The sequence below is a fragment of the Cibotium barometz genome, chromosome 38 (assembly GCF_041138505.1).
Source record: "Cibotium barometz isolate CiBa-2024 chromosome 38, ASM4113850v1, whole genome shotgun sequence".
Taxonomy (NCBI): Eukaryota; Viridiplantae; Streptophyta; class Polypodiopsida; order Cyatheales; family Cibotiaceae; genus Cibotium; species Cibotium barometz.
This window is the reverse complement of record NC_141083.1, coordinates 41786427-41812492: the sequence shown is the minus strand read 5'-3', so window position 1 is coordinate 41812492 and position 26066 is coordinate 41786427. Positions and strand designations below refer to the sequence as shown.

The following is a 26066-nucleotide window of genomic DNA, read 5'->3' as shown; positions in this document are numbered from 1 at the left end:
TATATCATTGTATGGTTCATTGTGAATGCAATAGAGAACTTTTGTTGAGTGTGCAATCTCTCTCTCTCTCTCTCCAGTCATGGAGTTTTTAGTGTGGTATAACCCATGTTAATCTTATGCTTAATCTTGTGTCTATCACTATGATCAATCCCATATTAGGATTGTTAACAACACCCAGGGTGGACATCTCATCATCTCTCTCTTCCCTCTCTGATCTCTCTCTAGAAGTAGGCGCCCCCCCCTTCATGAGTCTCTTTGGCTGTATTTTCTGCACTTTCTCCTTTGCAACTCCATATCCAAGCTTGCTAGTGTGTTTTCCAAGCTTTCAAGAGTGTTTCCAGGTGGTATTCACTCTCCTACACACTTCCAATGATTGAATTATAGCAAAACAGCTCTTATATTTGCTGTAATTTTTGGTCTTTTGATTGAAAACCCTAATTTCAGCATTCTTTTCTCAATTTGAACCATAGGGGAATCTTTCCCAAGGTTCCCTTCATCCTCTTGAAGACTTTTGTTACAAAGAATTGCGACAGATTGAAGATTTCAACACTCGAGATGCTTCCATCACGAAGACTTCCGCTGTCATCGACTCTACTTGTAATTGGTAAGCTTTAATGCTCAATTATGGAAGCAAGTAGCAGGAGGGAGGAGCAGGACTCCAACATACCTTGTGTAGTATTTTCTTTTCCTATGTCATGTGTTGGTGGAACAATAAAGAGGAGATGGTAGGGAACATGGGCACTTGAGAGGGTAGTGTGAGTTGCAGATCTTCACCGACAACCATATTGTTTGCAATACTGTATTCATATGCATTGGTATGGAAATCTGGTCCGAAATGCCCATGACACTATGTACCCAAGATTAATATACACTATTTGAGGGAGGGGTCGGCTGTTCCGGCTCATTGTGCGTCTCTTGTCAATTCAGCAAATTACATCTTGTATTGTGCTTGTTGTCCATTAGATCTTGGTGTATGTAAGTGTATTGATTAGCATTGTGTTCAACCAAGCATTCCACACCGACCGGTGGAATTACAAATGAAGCAAAGGAGCATCATCTGTCCCAGTGAGACCAAGAAACAACCACTGTTTCTTCTCCTTAGCAGCCTAACCGTAGGATGCATTAGGAAAAACGTTCCCTGAGCTTTTCAAAGAGAAGACATCGCTCTACAGATTTTCGAAAAACTGGACCTGGCTTCAAATAGAGGAGCTTGCCACGCGCACAGAGAAAGGAGAAACTCACGCACGTCAGCCCTGGCCTTCATCATGACCATTACTGATTTTGTCTCCACGGAGTGCTCTACTTGCAATACATCACGATCAACAGGCTGTTCATCTCGTTACCTTGCTATTGTCTTTATCGTTGGTCTTGCCCTATCCTTTTTGGGCATGCAATCATCTCCTAGATTCTTCTCTCTCCTACACCTTGGACTCACATGAGTCCTAAGACATTTCTCTTTGTTCTTCTTCCACATGCCACGGAGATGGACTCTTCTTGGTCAATTTGTCTCCCATAGGCCCTCTGATACCAATTTAATGAGAATGAATTCAACAATTGACTAAACAATTGAATAGTGAACATACCTTTGATTCATTGCCTTGCATCAGAAAACTGAAAGCATCTCTATTGCATGAGAATTCTGTTGATTACAATTGTGAGAGGTTGATGCACGTACCTCTTCATGGCTGATTATTACAAAATTCACATTCACACACTAAAATGTCCTTAAGTCACTTAATAATGTTCATACAAATGAAACCGTAATAAAAGACTTAAATGGAGAATAAATTAGCATTATTCCGTCAATCTTCAACTTACCATTCAATGTTCAAACTTAATGTTATTGTTGCTTTTTCTCAACTGCCCCTCTTCCTTTTTATGGACCTTCGTGTTCTTCATGCAGTGGAGTAGAACTTCAGGATCTTCACCTATAGGGAGAAAGAATTCAACAAGTACATTGAGAACATGAGTAGAAGTCTGTTCTGTTGCTTTGTGATGAGATTGTTTCCTCTATGAATGATGGATTGCATGCTCAGAAGAAGAAGTACCCTTTGCTACAGTATTTGACTTTTCCTTCTCTCTTAGTAACACTTGAGTTACTTTTCCTAACCTACTCAGGGACGAAGAAGGCTGGTACAATCATGTATGACTCCAGCTGCATCCAAGACTGAAAACCCTTGAGAAATAAGTTAGGCCATTGCTAAGTCAATGGGAATTGCATTTTTGTTTCTCGCATGCTTCAAGAAAGCTGCCTTTTGTGCTTCCTGCTTCTTTGCATCTAAGAGCCCTTTAGTTTCTTCTTCCAAGGTAGGATCCACCACTTGATCTTGATGAGCAAGGTCCTGGTTCTTTATCTCCATGCCTTTTAATCATTGTTGTTTCTTTGTGTCTAAGAGCTCTTTAGTTTCTTCTGGTTCTTTATCTTTTAATCATTGTTGTTTCTTTTTCGCTTCTTTCCTTACAGGACTTAAGGCTTCAGAGTTGGGAATGTTTGGCTTTACATTTTTTCAATATAAGAATTACTTGGAAACATTAAAGCTGAATATCAGCTTTTGGATAGCTAGTATTCTCCCTCCCTGTTGACTATTATAAGAGGAATCCAATGAGGATAGAGCTGAATGGTTCTTGAGCTGCCCCCAAGCTTTGAAAATCTTTTTTCTGTGTTTTTGATGTCTAGTAAATACTACATTTACAGCTCCTTTATGTCCGGTGCGTAATAATGGGTAACATTGAAAAGGAGACGAATCAACATGTTTATTAATCAGTAGTCCAACTTTCATGAAAGTTCAATTGAAGGTTTCTTTGATTTCAAAAGCATACCTTTTTAAATATAATTATGCAAGGCATGCTACATAGTTCGAGGGGGCTAAAACAGGAAACACCGTGCCACGTCACTGAGGATGACTCAAGCAAGGGGGGTGGGAGGAGGAGAAGTGAGAAGGGAAAGGAGTGTGGATTAGAAATAAATTGAAAGAGGAGCAGAGAGGAAAGAGGGAGGAGATTCAGATAGAAGATGATAAGTTTGGAAACTAGTTTATTGACTTAAACTGAATCTGACCTAAACCTAGCCCACAATTCAGGGTGCAACGTTGAATTGGCAAGTGTTCTTGGGGAATGGGCTTAAACAGCAGAAAAGGAACAGTCCAATCGGAAAAATGCATTGCTGCGGAAACCGAAACTGCTTTGGTTGGTATGGTGGAAACAACTGAAACATGCTTTTAATGTGCTTAGGGGCCAAGTGATGAATGTTCTTAAGCAATTGGGCTGTGCTCTTCATCTCTTCTAGGGAGGTTTTGATACAGGTCCAAGGTCTTTCAAATATAGGGGAATGGGCCTGCTTTAATTTTCTCATGCCACCTCAAACCGTGGCTTCTAGCACCATCTTCGAGTATTTTGCATATGTTATACTTGACTGACTCGTAACTTTTATGGTTTAGATCATTCTAGTGTGCACATGTTCACCAAAGCTGAAAGACGGAAACTATTTGCAAAGTCCTTTGTAAACTCTTCCCAGGTGGTTAAATTTCTCATAATGTGACCTGGAGAAACATGTGTCTTTGCTTTTTCTTTTTCTCTTCAGATACAACTACCTAGGAGTCGCCTTGAGCAGTATGATATGGTAATTACTCCTCAACACGATTATCATGCATTGACGCCAGCAGCAAGTCAAGAGGTTCCTCACTTTCTACTGCGATGGATTTCTCCTCGGCATCCACCCGATAAGCATGTGGTGAGCTTGTGATCAGTGATGCATGAAGTTCAAGTAGAAAAGCTGTATGAAGTTCAAGTAGAAAAGCTGTATTAATGTCAAGTGTGATGCATGAAGTTCAAGTAGAAAAGCTGTATTAATGTCAAGTGTGTTTTACTGAATGTTAGCTATTCTTACTTGTATTTACAGGTGCTTACCACTGGGGCTCTTCACCATGCTGATGCGGTAATGCTTCGCATGGCAGCTGCACAGTGGCATGATGAGTTGGCTCCGCTTCCAAAACCCTTGCTTGTGGTGAACATTGGGGGCCCCACAAGTATGATTCTATTCTAGGTCCTCTTGTAGTTCCTCTTGTGTTTTAATACATGATCATAAATCCTTGTGAATTTTGAACTCGGGGTCATGCAGGGCACTGTAAATATGGGGATAATCTTGCGCTTGAACTCGTTTCTGCTTTGAAGATGGTTCTAGCGACTTGTGGAAGCGTACGCATCTCGTTCTCACAAAGAACCCCAACCAAGGTGATGCAATTATTTTTTAGGAAATTTTTGGCAAATGGCTGGGTACGACCCCTTTTTTTTTCTGACTGGCCTTAGGCCCAAGATCCTCCCATAGTTAACTGTTTTTAAACCGCCCGTAGGCGCATTTCACTGGATCCTCCCATAGTTACTGTTTTTTAACCACCTGTAGGCGCTTTTTTCTGCCCGTAGGTGATGGCGCCAAGGGAGCACCTAGTGGGGGTTTGAACCCAGACCTCCCGGTCCCAAGACAAACACACTTGAGCGCCTAGTGGGGGCTTGAACCCAGGACCTCCTGGTCCCAAGACAAACACTTCACCACTTGAGCTACCACCTCATTGGCTGGGTACGGCCTTTTTGGTTGTAGCTACGCTCTGTTAGGGCTTTTGTTGGTTGGAATTGTGTAAGTTTAGTGTGCATGGTGCTGGTGATCTCTGTGCACCTCCCATCAGAGGGGGATGGTGACGGGCGTGCCGCGCGGCTGGGGGGGGGGGGTGTCCTCCCAATAGTTTCCTTGCAATGGGAGTGTCAAAGACTACTAATCCTCTGCTAGCTGGAATCCCCCGTGTAGAGGGATCTCATGATGTCACAAGGGCCTATACGATGATCTGATGAATGTCCAGGTGCAATGCAAGCCGGTTCCTCCTTGCTCACGCGGCATAGAGAGAGCGAGCGTGGAATTGAAAACGTCAAAACGTTAAAACTTTTGCGAAGGCTAAAATCTAAAAAAAAAACCCCTTACCTCACGTTTTTTATGAAAGAAACGTTTCTTATTGTAAGAAACGTCCCATACATTTCTTTTCGAAAGAAACACGTTTCTTTGTTGCTATGACTATAACATACAAATGGTTGGTCCATAGTGTGGACCCGACTATATGAGCTGGTGTTATAACTATGCCATAACTCTAGTAAACTAAAATGGCTATCACACAACCTGTAAACCACTGGTGACGTATCACCCATAATCTCACCAGCCATGCCAGTGCGGAGCTGTTATCGTGGCGTGTCACTCATATCCGCTTGGTTGAGCTCAACACTCCTTGTCAAGCTCAACTCCATACCCTGCACTCCAAGTAAGCTCCTGAACTTCAGGAGTTTCTCTGTACCTGTCACGTGCACGCCCGTGCCGTGGCTAATATCTAGCATGAATAGTCTTAATTCTTGATTAATCATGAGTTAAGATGTGCAGTTAGGTCGCCTACACCATCTTCATCAGGATGAGAATCAGTAGTAGCAGCATTAACATTAGTAGCATTGTTAGCATCAACATTAGTATCATCCTCATCATCAGCAGCACCATCATCATGATGGAGGGTCTCGGACCCTAGTCGGCAGCCATCACACGCAACCAGCCTGCAGTCGGCAGCCATCAAGGGGGACCTAGGCAGCAAGTGCGAGTCTAGAGGAGGTCAGCCAGCACATGGGATGACATGGTTTGTGGCATGTGAATAGGTGGTAAGTATTCATTTAACCCTTGTTTATTATTGCAAAGGTTTAATAACCTTAGCAGTTCACATTTATTAAAGCTGGGCGCCGGCCATTGGCTCAGTGCCCTGGGCCCAAGGTCAAAAGTGTGGCCAGCCCAAACGGTGGGCATTCTACAAAGGGCCTCATAAGTGTGTGGACACTTTAAGGCGGTGCCCACCATTAATTATGGTGGGCTGTGCCACATGGCACAGGGGATTTGGACCTCTCCACCTCCTCAACCCCATTCTCCTCCACCTTTTTGCACTTTCCCTTCTCCTAGAAGCTGGCGCCCAACGCTCCCTGGCTTACTCCCCTTTTTCTGCCGGTTGACTGCTCCTTTCAGCACCTTCTGCACCTGCTGAGTACCTGCTGTGGGCACCTGTTGTACCTGCTGTGTACCTGCTGAAACCCTAACTGTACCTTCTGTGTACCTGCTGTACCGTGTGTACCAACCACTGTACCTGCTGAAACCCTAACTGTACCAGCTGTACTTGCTGAAAATCAGAACTGTACTCCCTGTTGTACCTGCTGAAAACCTAACTGTACCAGCTGTACTTGCTTAATCAGAACTGTACTCAAGGTTGTACCTGATGAAACCCTAATAGTACTAGCTTGTGTACCGGATCTACAAGTACCTGTTTGTGTACTTGTAGAGTGTGAGCACCTGTCTGTTTGGGAGGAACAAGACCGTTCCTCTGTGAGTTGTGTGAGCCAGGCTCTAGTACGAGAGCGCCTGCTCGTGCGTGGTCTTGGAACGACAGTTTCGTGTTAACACAACTCCAGGTGTATGAGGAGTCGGGGTTGGATGTATTGACTCATTCAATGAGTCCGGCTTCGACATTCTTCACCGGCAAATACTTGCTTGGGTAATATGTCTTCATATTATGCATTGCATGGATTATCTGGCTAGCAAGCCCTTGGAACTTTGTACACAAATAAAATACTCCAATAACATGCTTTAGTGTTGAAGGGGGAGTTGGCCCGTTTGCAGCCCCAATGGTGGTGTACTGTGCAATGCTTCTCTTTTGCAGATTGTCTTGAGCATTGATGTATCTTTTAGTGATTATGTGTATTGTGGCTAGTTCATTTTAGTGTTGACAAGCGTATTGTTCGGATGAGGGGGGTGTATAGGTTGAGCCATACTCCCCAATCTTCTTAACCATGACCTTGAAGTATTCCGACCTATTCATGAAAGCAATCTACTAATGAGAAGGAGACTAGTATGATGAAAACATGAATGATGAATTGGCAATGATCGATCACACTTACCTAGCCGCTTGAAAGGCAATGTGGTCGTGGAAGAAGAAGCGGGCCACCGCTATATCCACCTCCTCCTTCAACATGGGGTTCCAATTCTCCCCAAGTGTAGATTGTCGCCGTGGGCCACGCAAGGGTTGAGAGGTTGTGGAGATGGAGGGTACCGGCGTCATGGATGGAGCAACATTCTGACTCGATGGTGAAGGTGATGGCGTGCATGATCCCGATCCACCACATGACTCCATCGTAGAGGCTTGAGTTCCTCTCCCCATCGTCATAGGATCCACGGCCACTCGTGGTGTCCTTCTTGCCGCTTCGACTGCCTCATAGACGGCAAGCTTGTCGAGAAGTTCCTATCTCTTTTTGGGTGTGACATTCGTGCAAAACCGCACCTCATGCCCACTCGCATGCAAGAGGTGGGCTCACACTTTGTCGGCGCCACCCGTTCGCCGGTACAGGCAAAGCTTGCATGCCCATGGCTGAGAACTGCCTCCATGAGCGGATGGGGTGTAGTTAACCTCCTCCGACCATGTCCATCCCGTCGTCCTTCTACGGGAAGCCCCAGCACGTGAGGAGAGAGGCTTGAGGAAGAGAAGACTACAGACTAGAGTGCTTGTGTGAGAGCCTAAAGGCTTGGAAGTTGGAAGAGGCTTGAGAGAGAGAGACTAGATAGTGGAGAGTAGACTCTAGAGACTAGGGTGCTTGAGCCTTGTGTGAGAGGCTTGGAAGTTGGAAGAGGCTTGAGGGAGAGAGACTAGAGAGAGTAGAGACTAGAGTGTGGCTTGCTGCATGAAGCTTGAGCAATGAGCAAAGACTCAAGAGACTTGAACTTCCTTGAAGGCTTGAAGGTGTGTGTGTGTGCTTGTTCTTATATAGATAGGCAAGAGAGAGAGGCAACTTGGCAAGAATCAAGAGAAGAGGCAAGGGCCAAGGTAAGAGGAGACGACGTCCCCAAACGGCCAGATAAACGGTCACAAAACTAACCGTTGAGAGCTCAATGACTCTCTGTCATCCCCCACAATGTCCCTAGCTGTCCCTGTCCCTGTCCCTGTCCCTGTCCCCCCGTCCCTTTTGAGGGATGCCTCCAAGGGGGGACGTCCGTCCATCCCCATTGCTGTTGCGTCCCGGAACGACGTCCCCGCGTCCCAAGGTCCCATCCCCTGCGTCCCCTATGACTATGATGTGTGCATGTGTTTGTGTCTTTTGACATATAACGGGTGTGTGTTGATCTTGACAGGAAGAGAATCATGTTGGGAAACTCCACTCTAGAGGTGCAAGGGGTGGGAGTATCTGTGAGAGAGGTCAAACCCAACAAGGTCACTTTATGTGAAGGGTGAAAACTGTGAGGGAAAGATGCCCCCGAAGCCAAGCACAAGAGAAGAGAAGAGGACATTCCGCATGAAGAACCATGTCTCAAGATCCAGAGAGAGGAGAGCTAGGACCATAGCAAGAAAAAGCAAGGAAAAGCTAAGACAAAGCTAGACCTATCAGTTGAGGACAATTGTTTAATGAGTTGGGAAGATGTCACCGAAGCATCATGATACAAGTTGTTGACATGCAAAAACACAACACAACAAAAATATATATATTTTTAAATGTGGTAATACTGACGTGACGGTAATGACGTGGTACTACCACATGGCAGGATAGTAGTGGAGGGCAACCTTACAGGCTTGGAATGATGCGGCCAGCTTTTGGAAAGCAAAATATAAATACTAAAAAGAGAAGAGATTTTATTATTAAAAAGATACTTTTTGGCCTATAAGTGAGTTTTGAAGCACTTTTTTTAAGTGGGCAAGAATGCAAGATAGCCAAAGAAAGCTCAGAAGACCAAGAGAGCGCTAGACAGCTAAAAGAGTTCACAAAAGAAGCAAGAACGAGGGGACAAAAGCTCACTTCAGATAGCGAGACAGAGCAAGAAGCACCAGGGATCAAGAGCCAAGAAGCACCAAGGTCGTGTGACGTGCAGCGTGAGCATGAGAAAGAAAAGATATATTAACGTCTACGGAAGGCCAGATTGGCCTATGAGACAAATCTGTATACAACAAGTCCATGTCCTGAGTATCATGGAAAGAAAAACTGAAATGAAAAGCTAATCCTAGTCATATGTAGTTCACTGTGCAGTCACTGTCTAGCATGCTATAGATGTATGATCATGATAAGTGGTATACTACTAATTGCACCCAGTGTGGAGATGGTGGGGTGTAGTACATCATACATGGGGCATGGGGCGAGGAGGACTCTCACATTTGCTGTGCCCTGGTGTAGCCTCTCGACTCTCTCCTCCATAGCTCTGCGATATTGTGCGTGAATCTGGGCAGACTAGGCCTGATGGAGTAGTGGTGGTCTGCGTCAGGGTAATCGCGGTCTCTTGGCAGCTCTAATCTCCGAGGCTCTCTGTAGTGTGAGCCCTCGTCGGGAGGTAGATGATACAAGGCGATGGGGATGTGGCTCGCTGCTAGGTCTGAAGAAGCCGGTGATCTGTGGCTGGGATCTCTGGCTTTTCTCCTGTAGAAGCCTCTCTCTATGTCGGTGTAGTTCAAAGAGGAAAAGGCCTAGGCATCTCTGATCAGGATACTCCATCACTTGATTAAGTGGGCCAAAACCCTCTCTGAGCAAGCAGTGGTATCTCCCTCTAATCTCATAATATACAGGGCATCTGCATATGTAATCCTTCTTTGACTCTACCTCTTTGTGGCGTAATTTGCATACTCTGTCCTCTCTAGGGGTCTGTGCTGCTCTCCCTGCCTCAATCTTCAGAGTGTGAGAGGAAACTCTGATCTGAGCAATAGTCACCCTCATAGTGTGAGACATGTGTACATCCATGTAGCTTGGGCGTCTGACAAATCCATCCTTTGTGAATCTAAGGAAATGATCTCTGTAGCACTGCATCTTGGTGGGAAGGGAACCCGACCAAGTCTCCTTGGTGTGCATCTGGATCAAATCCTGTCTCAGAACTCTATTCCTCTCCTCTCGGGAGAGTGTAAAGTATGGGGAGTCATCATCGTACTTGAAGGGCGGTAATCTATCCATGTTGAGCCCATGTGCCGAGAACCACTCATCTACTGTAGCATACCATGATGGGTGATGGCCCTCTGTGGCAATAGTTTGTGAGGACTCCATGTCTAAGTGGGGTAGTCTCTCTGGACCCATGGCTCTGATGCGTCTGATGTAGGCTATGGTCTGAAAAGAGAGCCTCTACCATCATGGGGGACACTCCAAGCCCTGCTCTGATGATCTCATGTGGTATTGATGGTTTGTTGCGAATCATCCTGGAGATCATGAGGATCTGCGGTCTCTCCATCCGACGCCAATCATATGCGGAGATGTTAGGGGCCAATATCGGTGTTGCATACATCATCGTTGGGGTGACTAAGTTGTCAAATAGCCATTGGTGCGAGGCTCTTGGAAGCAAGCCTGATGACACTCTCGCTTCATCAATGCAAGGCCAACATAATCTCGGGTGAGCCTGTCTTGTGATGCGTGTCTCATGGAGAAACGGCTCCCATTACTAGTGAAGGTAATACCCAAGTATACATATGATTATGTCACCTCCACTTGACTGCCTCTATATGTGATCATTGTATCTTTCATAACTCTTTTGAAGTGTGAAAGATCATGACCTTGGTTTTTCCAAGGTTCACTGAAAGGCCTCTCTGTGTACAAAAATCATCTAAGGCGTCCATGTGGCGTTGCAGTCCCTCTTGCGAGTCAGATATCAGAATGATGTCATCTGCATAGAGTAGTAAAGTGACCAAAACCCTTGAGAGTGCTGCACCACTCCCTCCTCTGTTTATCAAGTCTGTGATCTCATCTATGTACAGGCCAAAGAGTGGCGGGGAGAGTGGGCAGCCCTGCTTCACCCCCCATAGAACTATGTATCTCCTCTGACAGACCACTTGGGCATGTGGTTCGTCCCATCACCCTCTCATATAAAGCAAACCAATGAGTATGCTCACAAAATTGTGAGAAAGAGAGTGAAATAAGCTCCCAATTGTGAGAAAGAGAGTGAAATAAGCTCCCAATAGTATGAAAAAGGGCATGTGGCCACATCTAGGCTACACTCTAGGCAAAAAAAAACCACGTGGTCATGCATGCTTTAGGAAGATGCAAGCCATGACTCTCTCCAATCCCCTCCTCACCTCAGCGCCTTCTACGTTGGCCAAGACACCCAGTTTCACCCTCGCCTTTGTTCTCCTCACCACGTAAATTCACGGCCATTGCACATAGACCACGCAAAGCCATCGCATACCGCCGACCTCGTAAGGCTACTCTGTCTCCCCCACTACAGGATGGTTATCGTGCCCTTGGTGGACACCCCAGAACTATCAACATCCCCAAGCCCACTTAAAAGCCATCACATTAGGTGAACCTAACACTCAACCCTCCTCTTGTCTCGCCGTGTTGGCCCTTCCCCCTCAACCCATTGTAAAGATTCAAAACCTTACCAACAAAAATGAAGACCACCCCCCAAACATCATCCTAAACAATCCCTCATGAAGACCACTAAGAGAGAGAGTGGGTACCCAAGAGTACCTTGGCTAGCCAAGGAAGGTACGACAACCAAGAAAAGACCTAGCTAGCCACCACTATTTAACTAGAACCCTACCCATGAGCGGAGATCTACCTAACGGGATGACCCTTAAGCAAATATGTACTACTCTCGACCCAAGCCCCGCTAGATCTCAGTAAGCTCAAGGCTTCTATAAGGAAAACCCTTTTGTTTGGGTTCCAAAAATCTTGCTATCGCATTGCAATCCCCTAAGCAAAAGTATCCAAGTGGGGGCCCTAATACCCATGCCACCCAAGTAGAGACTGAACAAAAATTGTTAAAAGCCCAAGGCTTCTACGAAGAGAACCCCTACATTTAGGTTCTAAGATCAAAGAAAACCGTGCCCTGGGCCTCTTGAGATAAAATCATTAAATGCCCAAGGACCCCTACATTTGGGTTGTACGACCAAAGAAAATAGCGCCACAACCACTTGAAGCACACTCTCGAATGTAAAATCCAAGTGGATGTGGAGACCGAGGCCATCCCTCTGATGCAACCCCTAAAGTTTAAGCAGGAGTGGAGAGCAGTGGCAACACCCTTGACTCACGTGTCGAATGCCCCAACAAAGCAGTTGAAAGAAACCGTGGATGTTTCACCAAGTTCATTCACCGTGGGCGCACACCCCTATCAATCAAAATCAAAGAGGAGCCACCCTTGGTGCCAAGCCCCCAAGAGAGCCGCATATACACTCACTTGGCACCACCAAGAGTCCCTCAGATTCAATTGCATCAACACAATCCCACAACATCCCTATGTACCATGACACAACATCAACTTGCCAATTGGAAGGCCAAAGTTCAAACAAGCGCACTAATGACATCAGTGGCATCAAAGACTTTGTCATGGATGGGCAAGCGGTTCTCCACCTTCGTTCATTGAACCCACATGGTAAGCCATAAACCCTAAACCCCTCTGTTGTACATGTGTAAAATGTAGTACCCCCACTCGAGTGTACAGTCACATCTATCGGGAATAAAATAACCCTTGATATACATATGTAACAACATAGTACCCCCACTCCTGTGTGTAGTCACATCTGTCAAGAATAAAATCTAAAAACCCAAAAAAAAGCTAAAAACCACAAAAGACTAAAAACACGCTCATACACCCCCCACCTTGCAACACATGCACACACCCACTCATAATCACCCATGTAACGGCCCTCAATGGCCCTGCTCTAGTACACACCCACAATTCCCACCTACGAGTCTTTCCCCCACAGCAGATTGGTGCCAGTATACGCCGCGAGAGCAAGAAAGTGAGAACTATATATTCAGGTATTCTCTCATTGTTGAGACATGTCAAAAGACTAGAGAGCTCTCTAGCTCTAAGAACTTGTACTCAAGACTCCTCTAAGTGATGTATCTCCTAACTCTGAGTGTGGATTTTGCAATGAATTTGACTCTTCTTTGTGCTGTCTAAGGGGTTTTATCTAATATAACTTGGAGGGGGTGTCAAATCCCCATAGGATCACCTCGTAGAACGCTCTTGGTACAAGACTCGAAACCTGCAAACAAACAAGCAAACATGAAGGGGGTGGAGGCCTAACTCACCTCCCAACCTTGACAGCCGTGGGTAAGCCCACAAGTCTTGGCTATCCCCACCGAGTCACGAGCTGAGCTAACTAGATGGACATACCGACCAATCTCTACCTCGTGACGTCCCATACCGCCATGAAGCTACCCTCGCGGGCCTCGAGACTGCTGCCGGGCTCGGCTACATAAAGCAGGTGCACGTCTGCACTAGATCCAGGCTCCTGACCATAGAGCTCTCACAAAGACACGCGAGACTCTATGAACTAATGACTAACCTTGGCCACCCTTTTATAGGCTCTTGGCCGGTCATCAGGCGTCCACACTTGGGCGCCCGCCCGTCCATACTTGGGTGCCCGTCCGTTAGTCTATCCCTAACTCAGCTCGCCAATCAGCGTGCCTAGCTCCAGGCTTCCCCAAACCTCGAAGCTAGTCTTGTGTGCATGTAGCACACGGTAGATACACATTGTGCACATGACATACTACCCTTCCTCTAAGAGCTCACTCCTGAGCTCAATAAAAAGCTAGGGTAATCTCTCTGAAGAGTAGTCAATGTCTTCCATGTAGCGTCCTCCTCAACACGATCCTTCCACTTGATCTTGTATTCCGTGATAAGTGTATTACGCAATCTTCTTTCACGAAATCCAAGAATCTTTTCAGGTTCGTGTGGAACAAATGTCATGTCCTCGACATCTATGATTTCTTGAGGAGTAACTAACTGGTCTGTTTCACCTAGTACTTCCTTAAGTCTACTGACATGAAATACAGGATGAACTTTCACATGAGAAGGCAAATCCAATTCATATGCGACTGAACCAATCTGTCGTGTAATACGAAATGGTCCACAGTATCTAGGGGATAATTTCGGAGATCGACCTGTCGTAAAGTCTTGGAATCTTTCGGAACTCACAAATATACCATGGTTCCTTCGGAGAACTCTCCGGGTGAACGATGTCTATTAGAATAAAATTTGTCTCTATCTTGAGCACTTCTAATAGATTCTTTCGCAACTTGTAACATTTCTTGCATATCTTGCAAAAAATTACATGCTGCATCATGCCGAAGTCCTGAGAATCCCACTGTAATAGGTGATCGAGGTTGAAAACCATACATAAGCATGAAAGGACTGAAACCTGTACTCGTATGCTTAGTACTGTTATATGCAAATTCTAACATAGGAAGATATTCCTCCTATAAACTGTCTTTTGAAGACCTATGCTCGAAGCATATGCTTCAAAATCTGATTCACTCTTTCAGTCTGGCCATCAGATTGAGGATGATCTGAGAAACTTAAATTCAAAGTTGTTTCCAACTTCTCAAAAACAAGTTTCCAAAAGTCACTTGTAAATTTAGAGTCCCTATCACTGACTATGTCGTGCGGTAACCCGTACAGTCTAAACAATTACTCGATAAACTGCCGTGCTAATTGCGTAGCTATAATGGTCTTTCGTGTCGCTAAAAATCTAGCCATTTTTGTCAAGCGATCCACCACAACCCAAATAGAATCGTGGCCTTGACGTGTTCTTGGCAATTTGGTAATAAAATCCATGGAAATACTTTCCCATTTATCACCTGGGATTTGCAAAGGATGCAACATCCCAGCTTGTCTAAAGCGTTCAGTTTTATTTGCTTGACAAACTTGACACTTGAGAACATAATCTTCTACAGACCCTTTGTGTTTCACTAACGATAATGTCCTGTGTACCCCAGGGTGACCAGCAGAAGGGTTGTCGTGACACTCCTTAAGAATCTTGGACCTAATGTCCGGGATCTGTGGTACACAAATTTTGTAATTACGGAATAGTAAACCATTCCGAATCATCCACTGGCCTCCTGCAGCCTGAATGGTAGACTGCTCAATCATTGAGTCTTGTAATTACGGAATAGTAAACCATTCCAAATCATCCACTCGCCTCCTGCAGCCTGAATGGTAGGCTGCTCAGTCATTGAGTCTTGGTCAATCGATGAGCTCCCGTCTTGGATCTTCTGCCAAAATGTACCAAAATAACTATCAGTCCTGCAAAGCCTTCTCAATGATTGAAATAAGTCAATAGAAATCTCGGTGAACGACAAAGTATTCACCTCTCTAATTCGACTAAGTGCATCTGCGACACTATTCATGGACCCTTTTCTATAACGAATCTCAAAATCAAAATCAAAATCTTGCATTAATTCAGCCCATCGAGCTTTCCTTCCTCTCAAATCATCTGCATCACACATATACTTGATTGACTGATGATCAGTCAATACCACAAAATAATGTCTCCAAACCTTGAGAGCGTGAATCACAGCATAAAGCTCCTTCTCAAGGGTTGGCCAACGAAATTGAGTGTCGTCTAGCTTTTTACTCTCGAAAGCAACATGTTTACCATCTTGAAATAGAGCAGTCCCGATTGCATAGTCACTAGCATCAGTTTCAAGAACATAAGGCCGACTAGGATTGGGTAATGCTAAGATCGGTGCTTCCTTGACTTTATCTTTCAAAAGTCTGAAGGCCATATCCAGATGGTTATTCCAAGTGATAGGTTGATTCGACTTACGTCCACGACCTTTCAACAAGTCGGTCATTGGTAGTGTGAGAGCTGAGAGTACTCCCACATAGATTTCCGAAGAAAAATAACAAAACCGAGAAAAGAACGAAGTTGTTTCACTGTCTGCGGTATAGGCTAAGCCAAGACCTTCTAAACTCGGTCATAGTCAATGCTCAATCCATCTCTAGTGATCTTGTGTCCCAAGTAAATGATGTCTGTCATGAAAAACTCACATTTACTTAATTTAGCATATAGTCGATTCTGTCTTAAAATAGTTAAGACAATCGTGAGGTGTCTAACGTGATCCTCAAGAGTACGACTATATATCAAAATATCATCCAGGAACACAACCGCAAATTTTTCCAAATGTTCACGAAAAAAATCGTTCATCATTTGCTGGAAAGTGGCTGGAGCATTGGTTAACCCAAAAGGTAATACGAGAAACTCGTAATGGCCATACCTAGTCTGAAAGGCGGTTCTTTCGACATGCCTTTCATGGATACGTATCTGGTGATAGTCAGAACGTAAATCTATCTTTGTAAAATATTTCGTTCTCGCTAACCGGTCAATTAGGTCATCTGATCTAGAAAGAGGATAACGGTTCTTAATTGTCAGCTTGTTCAATCTCTTGTAATCTATACACATTCTCTAGCTGTTGCCCTTCTTTCTCCTAAGCAACACAGGTGCATCCCAGGGTGATTTACTTGGACGGATCTGGCCCATCCTCAAATAATCTTCGAGTTGTTTGGCCAACTCATCTTCCTCAGCTTGGCTCATCCTGTAAAGTGGAATACTAACAGGGTGAGTATCAGGGACCAGGTCAATACGATGATCTACTGTCCTTTCGGGTGGTAAGCCCGATGGCAGTTCCTTAGGAAATACATCTTGAAACAAATCAAGTATCTGCTTTAATTCTTTGCTTTCAAACACACTTAATTCATTGACATCCATAGTAGGTATGAGAAATGAAGAAAGTGGAATCAAGACACAATGGAAAGCAGTATACAAAGAAGAATCCATTATATTACCAAAATCAACTGTATGTACAAGAGGTCCCTGAGAGGGATGTATACAATCACCTAAGATACTATACTGGGTATTCCTATGTTCAAAAGAAAAAATATGACTAGACCAATCTATCTGGACTTGAAGAGTGTTAAACCACTCAATCCCTAATAACAAGTCTACGTGCTCTAGATGCATAATATAGCATTCCAGAGGATCTTCGTAGTCCTGAATCCGGATCGGTAGCGTCTCCACCTTTCGATCCCATACTTGCCGACCCGCAGGTAGGCTTACCTCATAGGTATGATCGCTAAGTGTTGCGTCAAGACCCAATTTTTGCACAAGTTTGTAATTAACAAAATTGTGTGAGCTGCCAGGGGCTAGAAGAATGTGGATTCTTTGGCCATTGCTTCTCCATAAACTTGGAGAAGATCATGCAAGCTAAAAACTTTAAAGTTGAACAGACAATCAAAACATGAACTAGGGCGAGAAAGTATAGTAACTGACGTACTTGTCAAAGACAACTGGTTAGCTGCCTTTGGCTTGGGTCTTGCATTGGTCTTTGCACCCTTTTGCTTTAGTGAGCTCAGGAGTGAGCTCTTAGAGGAAGGGGAGTATGTCATGTGCACAGTGCATATCTACCGTGTGCTACACGCACACAAGACTTTGGGAAAGCTTGGAGCTAGGCAGGCTGATTAGCAAGCTGAGTTAGGGATAGACTAACGGGCGGGCGCCCAAGTGTGGACGCCCGATGACCGGCCAAGAGCCTATAAAAGGGTGGCCAAGGTTAGTCATTAGTTCATAGAGTCTCGCGTGTCTTTGTGAGAGCTCTACGGTCAGGAGCCTAGATCTAGTGCAGACGTGAACTTGCTTTATGCAGCCGAGAGGCCGGCATCAGTCTCGAGGTCTGCGAGGGTAGCTTCGTGGCGTCATGGGACGTCACGAGGTAGGGTACGTTCATCTAGTTAGCTCTCTTCGTGGCTCGGTGGGGACAGCCAAGACTTGTGGGCTTGCCCACGGCTATCAAGGTTGGGAGGTGAGTCAGGCTTGCACCCCCTTCACGTTTGCTTGTTTGTTTGCAAGTTTCGAGTCTTGTACCAGGAGCGTTCTACGAGGTGATCCTATGGGGATTTGACAGATGGTAGCCAAGACTTGTGGGCTTGCCCACGGCTGTCAAGGTTGGGAGGTGAGTCAGGCCTGCACCTCCTTCATGTTTGCTTGTTTGTTTGCAGGTTTCGAGTCTTGTACCACGAGCGTTCTACGAGGTGATCCTATGGGGATTTAACAGATGGTACCAGGAGCGTTCTACGAGGTGATCCTATGGGGATTTGACAAATGGTACCAGGAGCGTTCTATGAGGTGATCGTATGGGGATTTGATTAGATACCATCTATGAAATCCCCATAGGATCACCTCGTAGAATGCTCCTGGTACAAGACTCGAAACCTGCAAACAAACAAGCAAACCTGATGGGGGTGCAGGCTTGACTCATCTCCCAACCTTGACAGCCGTGGGCAAGCCCACAAGTCTTGGTTGTCCCCACCGAGCCACGAGTTGAGCTAACTAGATAGACGTGCCGACCAATCTCTAGCTTTTGACGTCCCATACCGCCACGAAGCTACCCTTGCGGGCCTCGAGACCGCTGTCGGCCTCGGCTGCATAAAGCAGGTGCATGTCTGCACTAGATCCAGGCTCTTGACCATAGAGCTCTCACAAAGACACGCGAGACTCTATGAACTAATGACTAACCTTGGCCACCCTTTTATAGGCTCTTGGCCGGTCATCGGGTGTCTACACTTGGGCGCTCGCCCGTCCATACTTGGGTGCCCGCCTGTTAGTCTATCCCTGACTCAACTCGCCAATCAGCCTGCCTAGCTCCAAGCTTCCCCAAACCTCGAAGCTAGTCTTGTGTGCATGTAGCACACGGTAGATACACACTGTGCACATGACATACTACCCTTCCTCTAAGAGCTCACTCCTGAGCTCAATAAAAAGCCAGAGTAATCTCTTTGAAGAGTAGTCAATGTCTCCCATGTAGCGTCCTCCTCAACACGATCCTTCCACTTGATCTTGTATTCCGTGATAAGCGTATTATGCAATCTTCTTTCACGAAATCCAAGAATCTTTTCAGATTCGTGTGGAACAAATGTCATGTCCTCGACATCTATGATTTCTTGAGGAGTAACTAACTGGTCAGTTCCACCCAGTACTTCCTTAAGTCTACTGATATGAAATACAGGATGAACTTTCACATGAGAAGGCAAATCCAATTCACATGCGACTGAACCAATCCATCGTGTAATACGAAACGGTCCACAGTATCTAGGGGATAATTTCGGAGATCGACCTGTCCGTAAAGTCTCGAAATCTCGGAATCTTTCGGAACTGGCAAATACACCATCGTTCCTTCAGAGAACTCTCTGGGTGCACGATGTCTATTAGAATAAAATGTGTCTCTATCTTAAGCACTTCTAATAGATTCTTTCGCAACTTGTAACATTTCTTGCATATCTTGCAAAAAATTACGTGCTGCTTCATGTTGAAGTCCTGAGAATCCCACTGTAATAGGTGATTGAGGTTGAAAACCATACATAAGCATGAAAGGACTGAAACCTGTACTCGTATGCTTAGTACTGTTATATGCAAATTCTAACATACGAAGATATTCCTCCCATGAACTCTGTCTTTTGGAGACATATGCTCAAAGCATATCCATCAAAATCTGATTCACTCTTTCAGTCTGGCCATCAGATTGAGGATGATCTGAGGAACTCAACTTTAAAGTTGTTTCCAACTTCTCAAAAACAAGTTTCCAAAAATCACTTGTAAACTTAGAGTCCCTATCATTGACTATGTCCTGCGGTAACCCGTACAGTCTAAACAATTGCTCGATAAATTGCCTTGCTAATTGCGTAGCTGTAATGGTCTTCTGTGTCGGTAAAATTCTAGCCATTTTTGTCAAGCGATCTACCACAACCCAAATAGAATCGTGGCCTTGATGTGTTCTCGGCAATCCGGTTATAAAATCCATGGAAATATAGTGTGATACCACTGTCAAATCCCCATAGGATCACCTCGCAGAACGCTCCTGGTACAAGACTCGAAACCTGCAAACATGAAGGGGGTGCAGGCCTAACTCACCTCCCAACCTTGACAGACGTGGGCAAGCCCACAAGTCTTTGCTGTCCCCACCGAGCCGAGCTAACTAGATGGACGTACCGACCAATCTCTTACCTCGTGACGTTCCATACTGCCACGAAGCTACCCTCGCGGGCCTCGAGACTGCTGCCGGCCTCGGTTGCATAAAGCAGGTGCACGTCTGCACTAGATCCAGGCTCCTGACCATAGAGCTCTCACAAAGGCACGCGAAACTCTATGAACTAATGACTAACCTTGGCCACCCTTTTATAGGCTCTTGGCCGGTCATCAGGCGTCCACACTTGGGCGCCCGCCCGTCCATACTTGGGTGCCGGTCCGTTAGTCTATCCCTAACTCAGCTCGCCAATCAGCCTGCCTAGCTCCAAGCTTCCCCAGATCTCGAAGCTAGTCTTGTGTGCGTGTAGCACACGGTAGATACACACTGTGCACATGACAGGGGGTGGGTGGGGGGGTGGGTGTGTCAGCCCAAGGCTATTCCAACCCCTAGTTGTCTCTTCTACGTTGTGCCATTGGACAGATCTGGACCTCATCACACGAGCTGCGGATTGAGACAAGGCGATATGTGCATTAGATCTTGGATGACCGCATTTGTCAGCTATGCTACCAGGAGGTAGAGACAGAGGAACACTACATTTGCCGATGTACAGTCTATTATGAGATCCGAGGGAGATATTACTGCCTCTTCTGAGAGAGTTTTGGGCCGTTACGCAGGGTCATGGAGTTTGAGGATCAGAGATGCCTGGGATTGTTTCTACTTGAGCTCAGGAGACACAGAGAGACCCTCTTGGCAGACAGGAGGCCTAGCCATGATGTACCTAGACAGAGGACCTTGACAGATTTCTTCGGCACCAGCACCAACAACCCAGCCCACACACCTCTTGATACCTCCTCCATTGGGCCATCAGGGCACCGACCACGCTCCCAGGGAGTCACCACTGATAGAGCAGTTATCTTATGTCGTGCTTGTTGGCCACGCCCACTAGGATCCAAACCACGGCATCCTCACCATCGCCAGATCAGAGCCATTATTGCTCGGCATCGGAGGCGCCTACCTCGCTTCTACGACCTCTCCATTCTAGACAGCCCCATGGCGGAGATACTTGATCTAAGGAGAGGGCAACACTTCAACTGATCAGCATACATGGATCTACCTGATATACATTTTTCAGTATTTTTCAATATTTTCTACTCAGTATCATCTCGAAGTCTTACAGTTCTGTTCTTATAACTGTAGGACAATTTGTTTATTGTACTTTTTAGTCTCATTTAGTTGTTCTCTTTGATGAGACACCAACTTTAGATGTACTCTCAGTTTTGGTCTCATAGGCCAATATGGCCTCTTAGAAAAGTTAATATATCAAATCCATGAAGGTAGAGAGACTACCGAGGAAAGCATGGGAAGCAAGTAAGAGACCACAAAAGACAAACAAAAGTAAGATGCTATCATCAGGATGGATGCATGACATCAAGGGCTGGTTCCAAAGATGGGGTGTAGCCTCGTACCTAGATACATCACTAGACAAAGTAGACGAGATAGCATTCCACCAAGCATTATTGGAAGCACTACATTGCCAATGGCAATCAACAGAAAAAAGGGCTAAATATGAATACTACTATTCGCACATTAATTCAAACCACTGGGTCACATACTCGCAAGAAGAAGATAATGCTCAGAAATACATAAGCACACCCATTCCTGCTAATGCCAGGCGAGGTCTTGCGCTCATCCGCACCTGGTCACACACTCTCGAGATTGAGAGAGGAGCATGGAGCGGTGTCTCGAGAGAGAAAAGATTATGCCGGCTATGTAGTCTGGGAGCAGTGGAGACAGAGGAGCATGTTCTTTTAACATGCCCACAATATCAGCACATTAGGAGAGATTTCAGCACCACGTTAGAAGGATACACCGACTTAGTGAATTTGCTCTCGCATTGCCAACTTGCTGCCCTTGGCATATACTTCATCAAAATTCTCAAGCACCGTGACTACCTTGTAACGCAATTGGCCACACACTAGTTCCCTCCCATGAAAGGAGGAGGCTTTGTTTACAGCTTTTGTACTTACTTCGTGGGGTCCCATGGGCCGTTTTTTTCGGCCTCCCGAGGACGATAATATATTCTTCTTCTTCTTCTTCTTCTCTCTCTCTCTCTCTCTCTCGTTTATTTTCTGTTTTTATCAAGGTTTTATGCATGAATTTGTTTTCTTGAAGATAAGCTAGGTACGCGTGCCACAGCCCTTGCGAAGGCTTGTTACATGTACAATGCTTTATACAGGCACCAAGTCCCTGTCTTATGTTCTCTTAATAAGAGGGTGTTCACACACCACTGGACACTTACTAGACTCCGAAATATCCAACAGTTGTTTTGAGTTTTTCTTGCTAGTCATTCTAGTACATTTTCACCTTGTTATTCATGCTTCACTAGCTTTGGTGTTTGACCCTCCTTAGACACTCGTATTTCTTTTCTCTTCTGAAGGGTTTCCTTTGTACGCATATGCTCACTTATGGTACTGCTATGTGTGAACAGGGCTTAACCAAGGGCACTTTTTCCCATGTGGTTTTTCCCCTTGGATATCAAGTGTGAAAGGACACTCTACATATAATATTTTGTACTTCTATATTATATGGATGTGACACACATGCAAGGGTTGACTTGCATTTTGTGGCTACCACACTTTTGGCTCTCTCTCTCTCTCTCTCTCTCTCTCTCTCTCTCTCTCTCTCTCTCTCTCATTTCTGTGTGAGCTTCTTCTTCCTGCACCTAACCCTAATGTGCAGGTTTATGTGTGTGTGAGTCCAACACCAACAATTGGTATCAGAGCTCTGGAGGTTCTCAGTTTCTGGAAATTCAGTCTCTGCAGTTTCCTGTGGAATTTCGTTTGTCGAACTCCGTCGCCTGTGGAATTCCATCCGTCGAACTCCGTCGCCTGTGGAATTCCGTTCGTCGCCTGTGGAATTCCGTCCGCCGAACTCCGTCGCCTATGGAATTCCATCTGTCGCCTGTGGAACTCCGTCCGCCAGGTTCAGCCGTCATCGCCGCCCAAAACAGGTGGCACTAGTGTGGAGAGGACCACCGCCGCTCAGCTCGCAGGCGGCGCCTCTCAGCCGAGCCGGCGGCGCTACTATCCACCACGTGCGTCGTCGGCATTACTGTGGCCAGGACCACCTCCGCCTCCTTCCCCTGGCGGCGGCGTCTTGTTCGCACCCTCCGTCACGGCTTGCTCCTGTCGCCCGTCTGCACGGCATCTCCGGCCGCCGTGCTCCCGTTGCCTCTTCCAGTGCGTGTACCTACGGGTATAGCCTTTGCACTCCAGTCCACCACGTGTACTGGCACTGCTCCGGTGCAGTGCCTAACCTGCCATCTGTACCTGCACCTTTGTGTACTGCCCGGGTGACACTTGCACCACACGTATTGTCCTCGCCTGCAGGTACCTTTGCTTCAGATTTTTATTATTATATATTATATATAAAAAAAGGGCTTTGCCTCCATTTCAGGAGGGCAGGTTCAACAACTTTTGGGGGTCTATCAAAATTCCCCTTTGCCAAGAAAATTGGAAAATTGTAGGTGGTACAGGGTTCGGATAATTTGGGGGATTTCTCAATTTGATGATAAATTGGAAAAATTGAACATACTGCTTTGCTTAGAATTTGGGGGTTTCCCAAATTGAGGTCAAAATAAGCAAATTGAGCCTCTTTTAGTTGCAAACATTTAGGGCTTTTGTGAAAATTGGTCAATTAACTGTACATTGAAGCAATTGTAGTGCACAAAAATTGGGGCTTTTCAGATTGGAGCATGTAATTAGGCATTACAGCAATGAATTGTCGCATATGTATACACATTGTGTGTAATTGGACTATTTGGTGCTGTAGGAAATATGAAAGCAAGAGCAAACTAGAAATGAAACAAGAACACAAATGAAAGACAAAGAGTTACCTTGAGATGAGTGTAGACAAGACACAAGATTGATTCTTTCATTGATGTGACACCTACAATTTATAGGTGAGAAGTACAAGATTGAGTAGACTCACTTATGGGATAAATGTAGAGGTGCCACATGGCACTAGACTCAAGACACAAAGACTCAACTGAAACTAGACTAGAGAAATAGTACACCTAGTGTGCACTTATTTCCAACACCCTCCTTAAGTGGACACTAGGAGGAAGACAAAAAGACAAGACTATGACATGACAAAAGATAAGACCAAGACAGAGAGACTAGACAAGGATTGAGAGACAAGCTAGAAGACAAGATGGACAAGACTAGAAGACAGACATAAAGACTGATAGACTGAGAGACAAGACACGAGAGACAAAAGATCCTGAGACACCCCTCAAGTGATATCCTCATATGGGTCCACAAGGGTAGGGACAAGAGTGGATCTAAAACAAGACACAGTCAGATTGATAGACAAATAGATAGACAGACAAGACTAGATAGACAGAAGACTGACTGTAGACAAACAGATGGACCTTGAAGACATCCAGATGGACCTTGAAGACATCCCCTCCTCAAGGGCAATCTCTGCCTCTTGGGTAGGGACAAGAGAGAGGTCAAAAAGCATAATGAGTAAGACACTAGAACCCCTTGACCTACATCATCGGTGGTCAAAGTGGTAGACAAGAAAGGTGAAGTAATCAGAAAGCCCACTCCTCATCATGTGAGGAATGAACAGCAAGATCTGCTGATTGAGATGCTGCAGCAACATGGGCTGAGGTAGATGCAGGGGCTGATGTAGAGGTTTTAGAGTAGCAGTCCTTCTCCCGGTGATTATCACGGCCACAAATGGTGCATGGATGAGCCTTGAAGCAGTCCTTCTCCATATGATTAGTTTTTCCACAATGGGTGCAAGGCTTTCTTACCTTAGAACCTCCTTTCTTTGCTAAAAATGCAGTGTCAGTTACCTTTTGTAGTTTTGTTCTTTCTTCTTCTTGGAGAGCATTGATGATACCTTCAAGAGTAGGATTATTGTGATACTTGAAGGTAGTGACAAGAGTAGCATAGGTGTCAGGTAAGCTTTTGAGAAGCACAGCAATAGCAATATCTTCGGAGATGGGGGACTTCACTGATGCAAGCTGAACCATAAGACTGCGAAAATAATTGACATGCGAAGCTATAGTAGCTCCCTCCTGCATATATAGATCAAAGAATGGGATCATAAGTGCAATCTTAGAGTTTTTAGAGCGGGGTCTAAAAAGGGTATCCAAAGTGATCCATGCTCGAGAAGCAGACTGTATGTTGGAGATGTGATGAATGTAATCATCTCCAAGACCGAGCAAGATGATAGCATAGGCTTTGTCATTCTTGGCAGTGGGAGCATAAGTGATAACTTGCTCAATGTCGGAATCTTCGGGAGCAGCATGGTGAACAACGTCCCAAAGACTTTCTTTCATAAGATGGCACTTGATTTTGATTTGCCAAGTATGAAAGTTGGACCCATTGAATTTGTCGATAGACATGAGAGAATGAGTAGAAGAGGCCATGTGGGAAGGTCTTACCTCTTGCTAAAATGCAAGGGCAGTGTCTATTCCCTTACAAGATTACAGAAATGAATGAGAGAAGAGATCCAAACTGTTTTTAGAAGCCGGCTCTCTCACCACTTGTCAGGGCCATAGCATGTGACAGCCCATCGAAGCATGAGGAACTAGCAGTTTACAGATATGAGGATAAGAAAAGGACTGACCAGCAAACTGAAGGAGACAATGCACAGTACCTTGTAGACTCTTCAAGAGGAAGCGATGGCAGAACTGAATGCAGCAAATAGCTCGTTAGGAGGAAAGTCAATCTGCAGCTTCTTCTAGATGATGCGCACCCTTGAGTCGATGAAGAAGGCAGCCAAAGGAGAACAGTACAGCGGGCTGTATGAGTCTGAACAGGGTGGGCATCAAAAAAATGGGCGGACAGAAAATTCAGGTCGGCGGGTTGCTCACTGATATGACGAGCTGCATGTGCAATACTAGAGGACAGAAGCGAACATATAGAAATGGTGAAATACAGAAAAAAACGTGAGGCAGCTCCCAGCTAAGCGGCGGCCAACAGCAAAGGCGGCGGCCAACAGTAAAGGCGGTGGTCTGTTCTGAACCAAGTGACTGCAGCAAGAAGAGGGGCAGTCGCTCACAGGAAACAAGGGCAAAGATGAGGGGAGCCAGGATAAACCTGCTCTGATACCATGTAGGAAATATGAAAGCAAGAGCAATCTAGAAATGAAACAAGAACACAAATGAAAGACAAAAGAGTTACCTTGAGATGAGTGTAGACAAGACACAAGATTGATTCTTTCATTGATGTGACACCTACAATTTATAGGTGAGAAGTACAAGATTGAGTAGACTCACTTAT

At 45.3% G+C, this 26066-nt stretch overlaps 1 protein-coding gene across 1 annotated transcript in view; it reads left to right on the top strand.

Annotated features, from left to right (window-relative positions):
- Positions 1–26066, top strand: part of ELM1 (fission ELM1-like protein (DUF1022)) — an 87379-nt gene that overhangs the window by 52718 nt on the left and 8595 nt on the right. The window contains exons 4-6 of the mRNA XM_086777796.1: positions 3581–3730; positions 3899–4025; positions 4118–4230. Coding sequence (XP_086633922.1) covers positions 3581–3730; positions 3899–4025; positions 4118–4230 — 390 coding nt within the window. The remainder of the gene's footprint in view (positions 1–3580; positions 3731–3898; positions 4026–4117; positions 4231–26066) is intronic.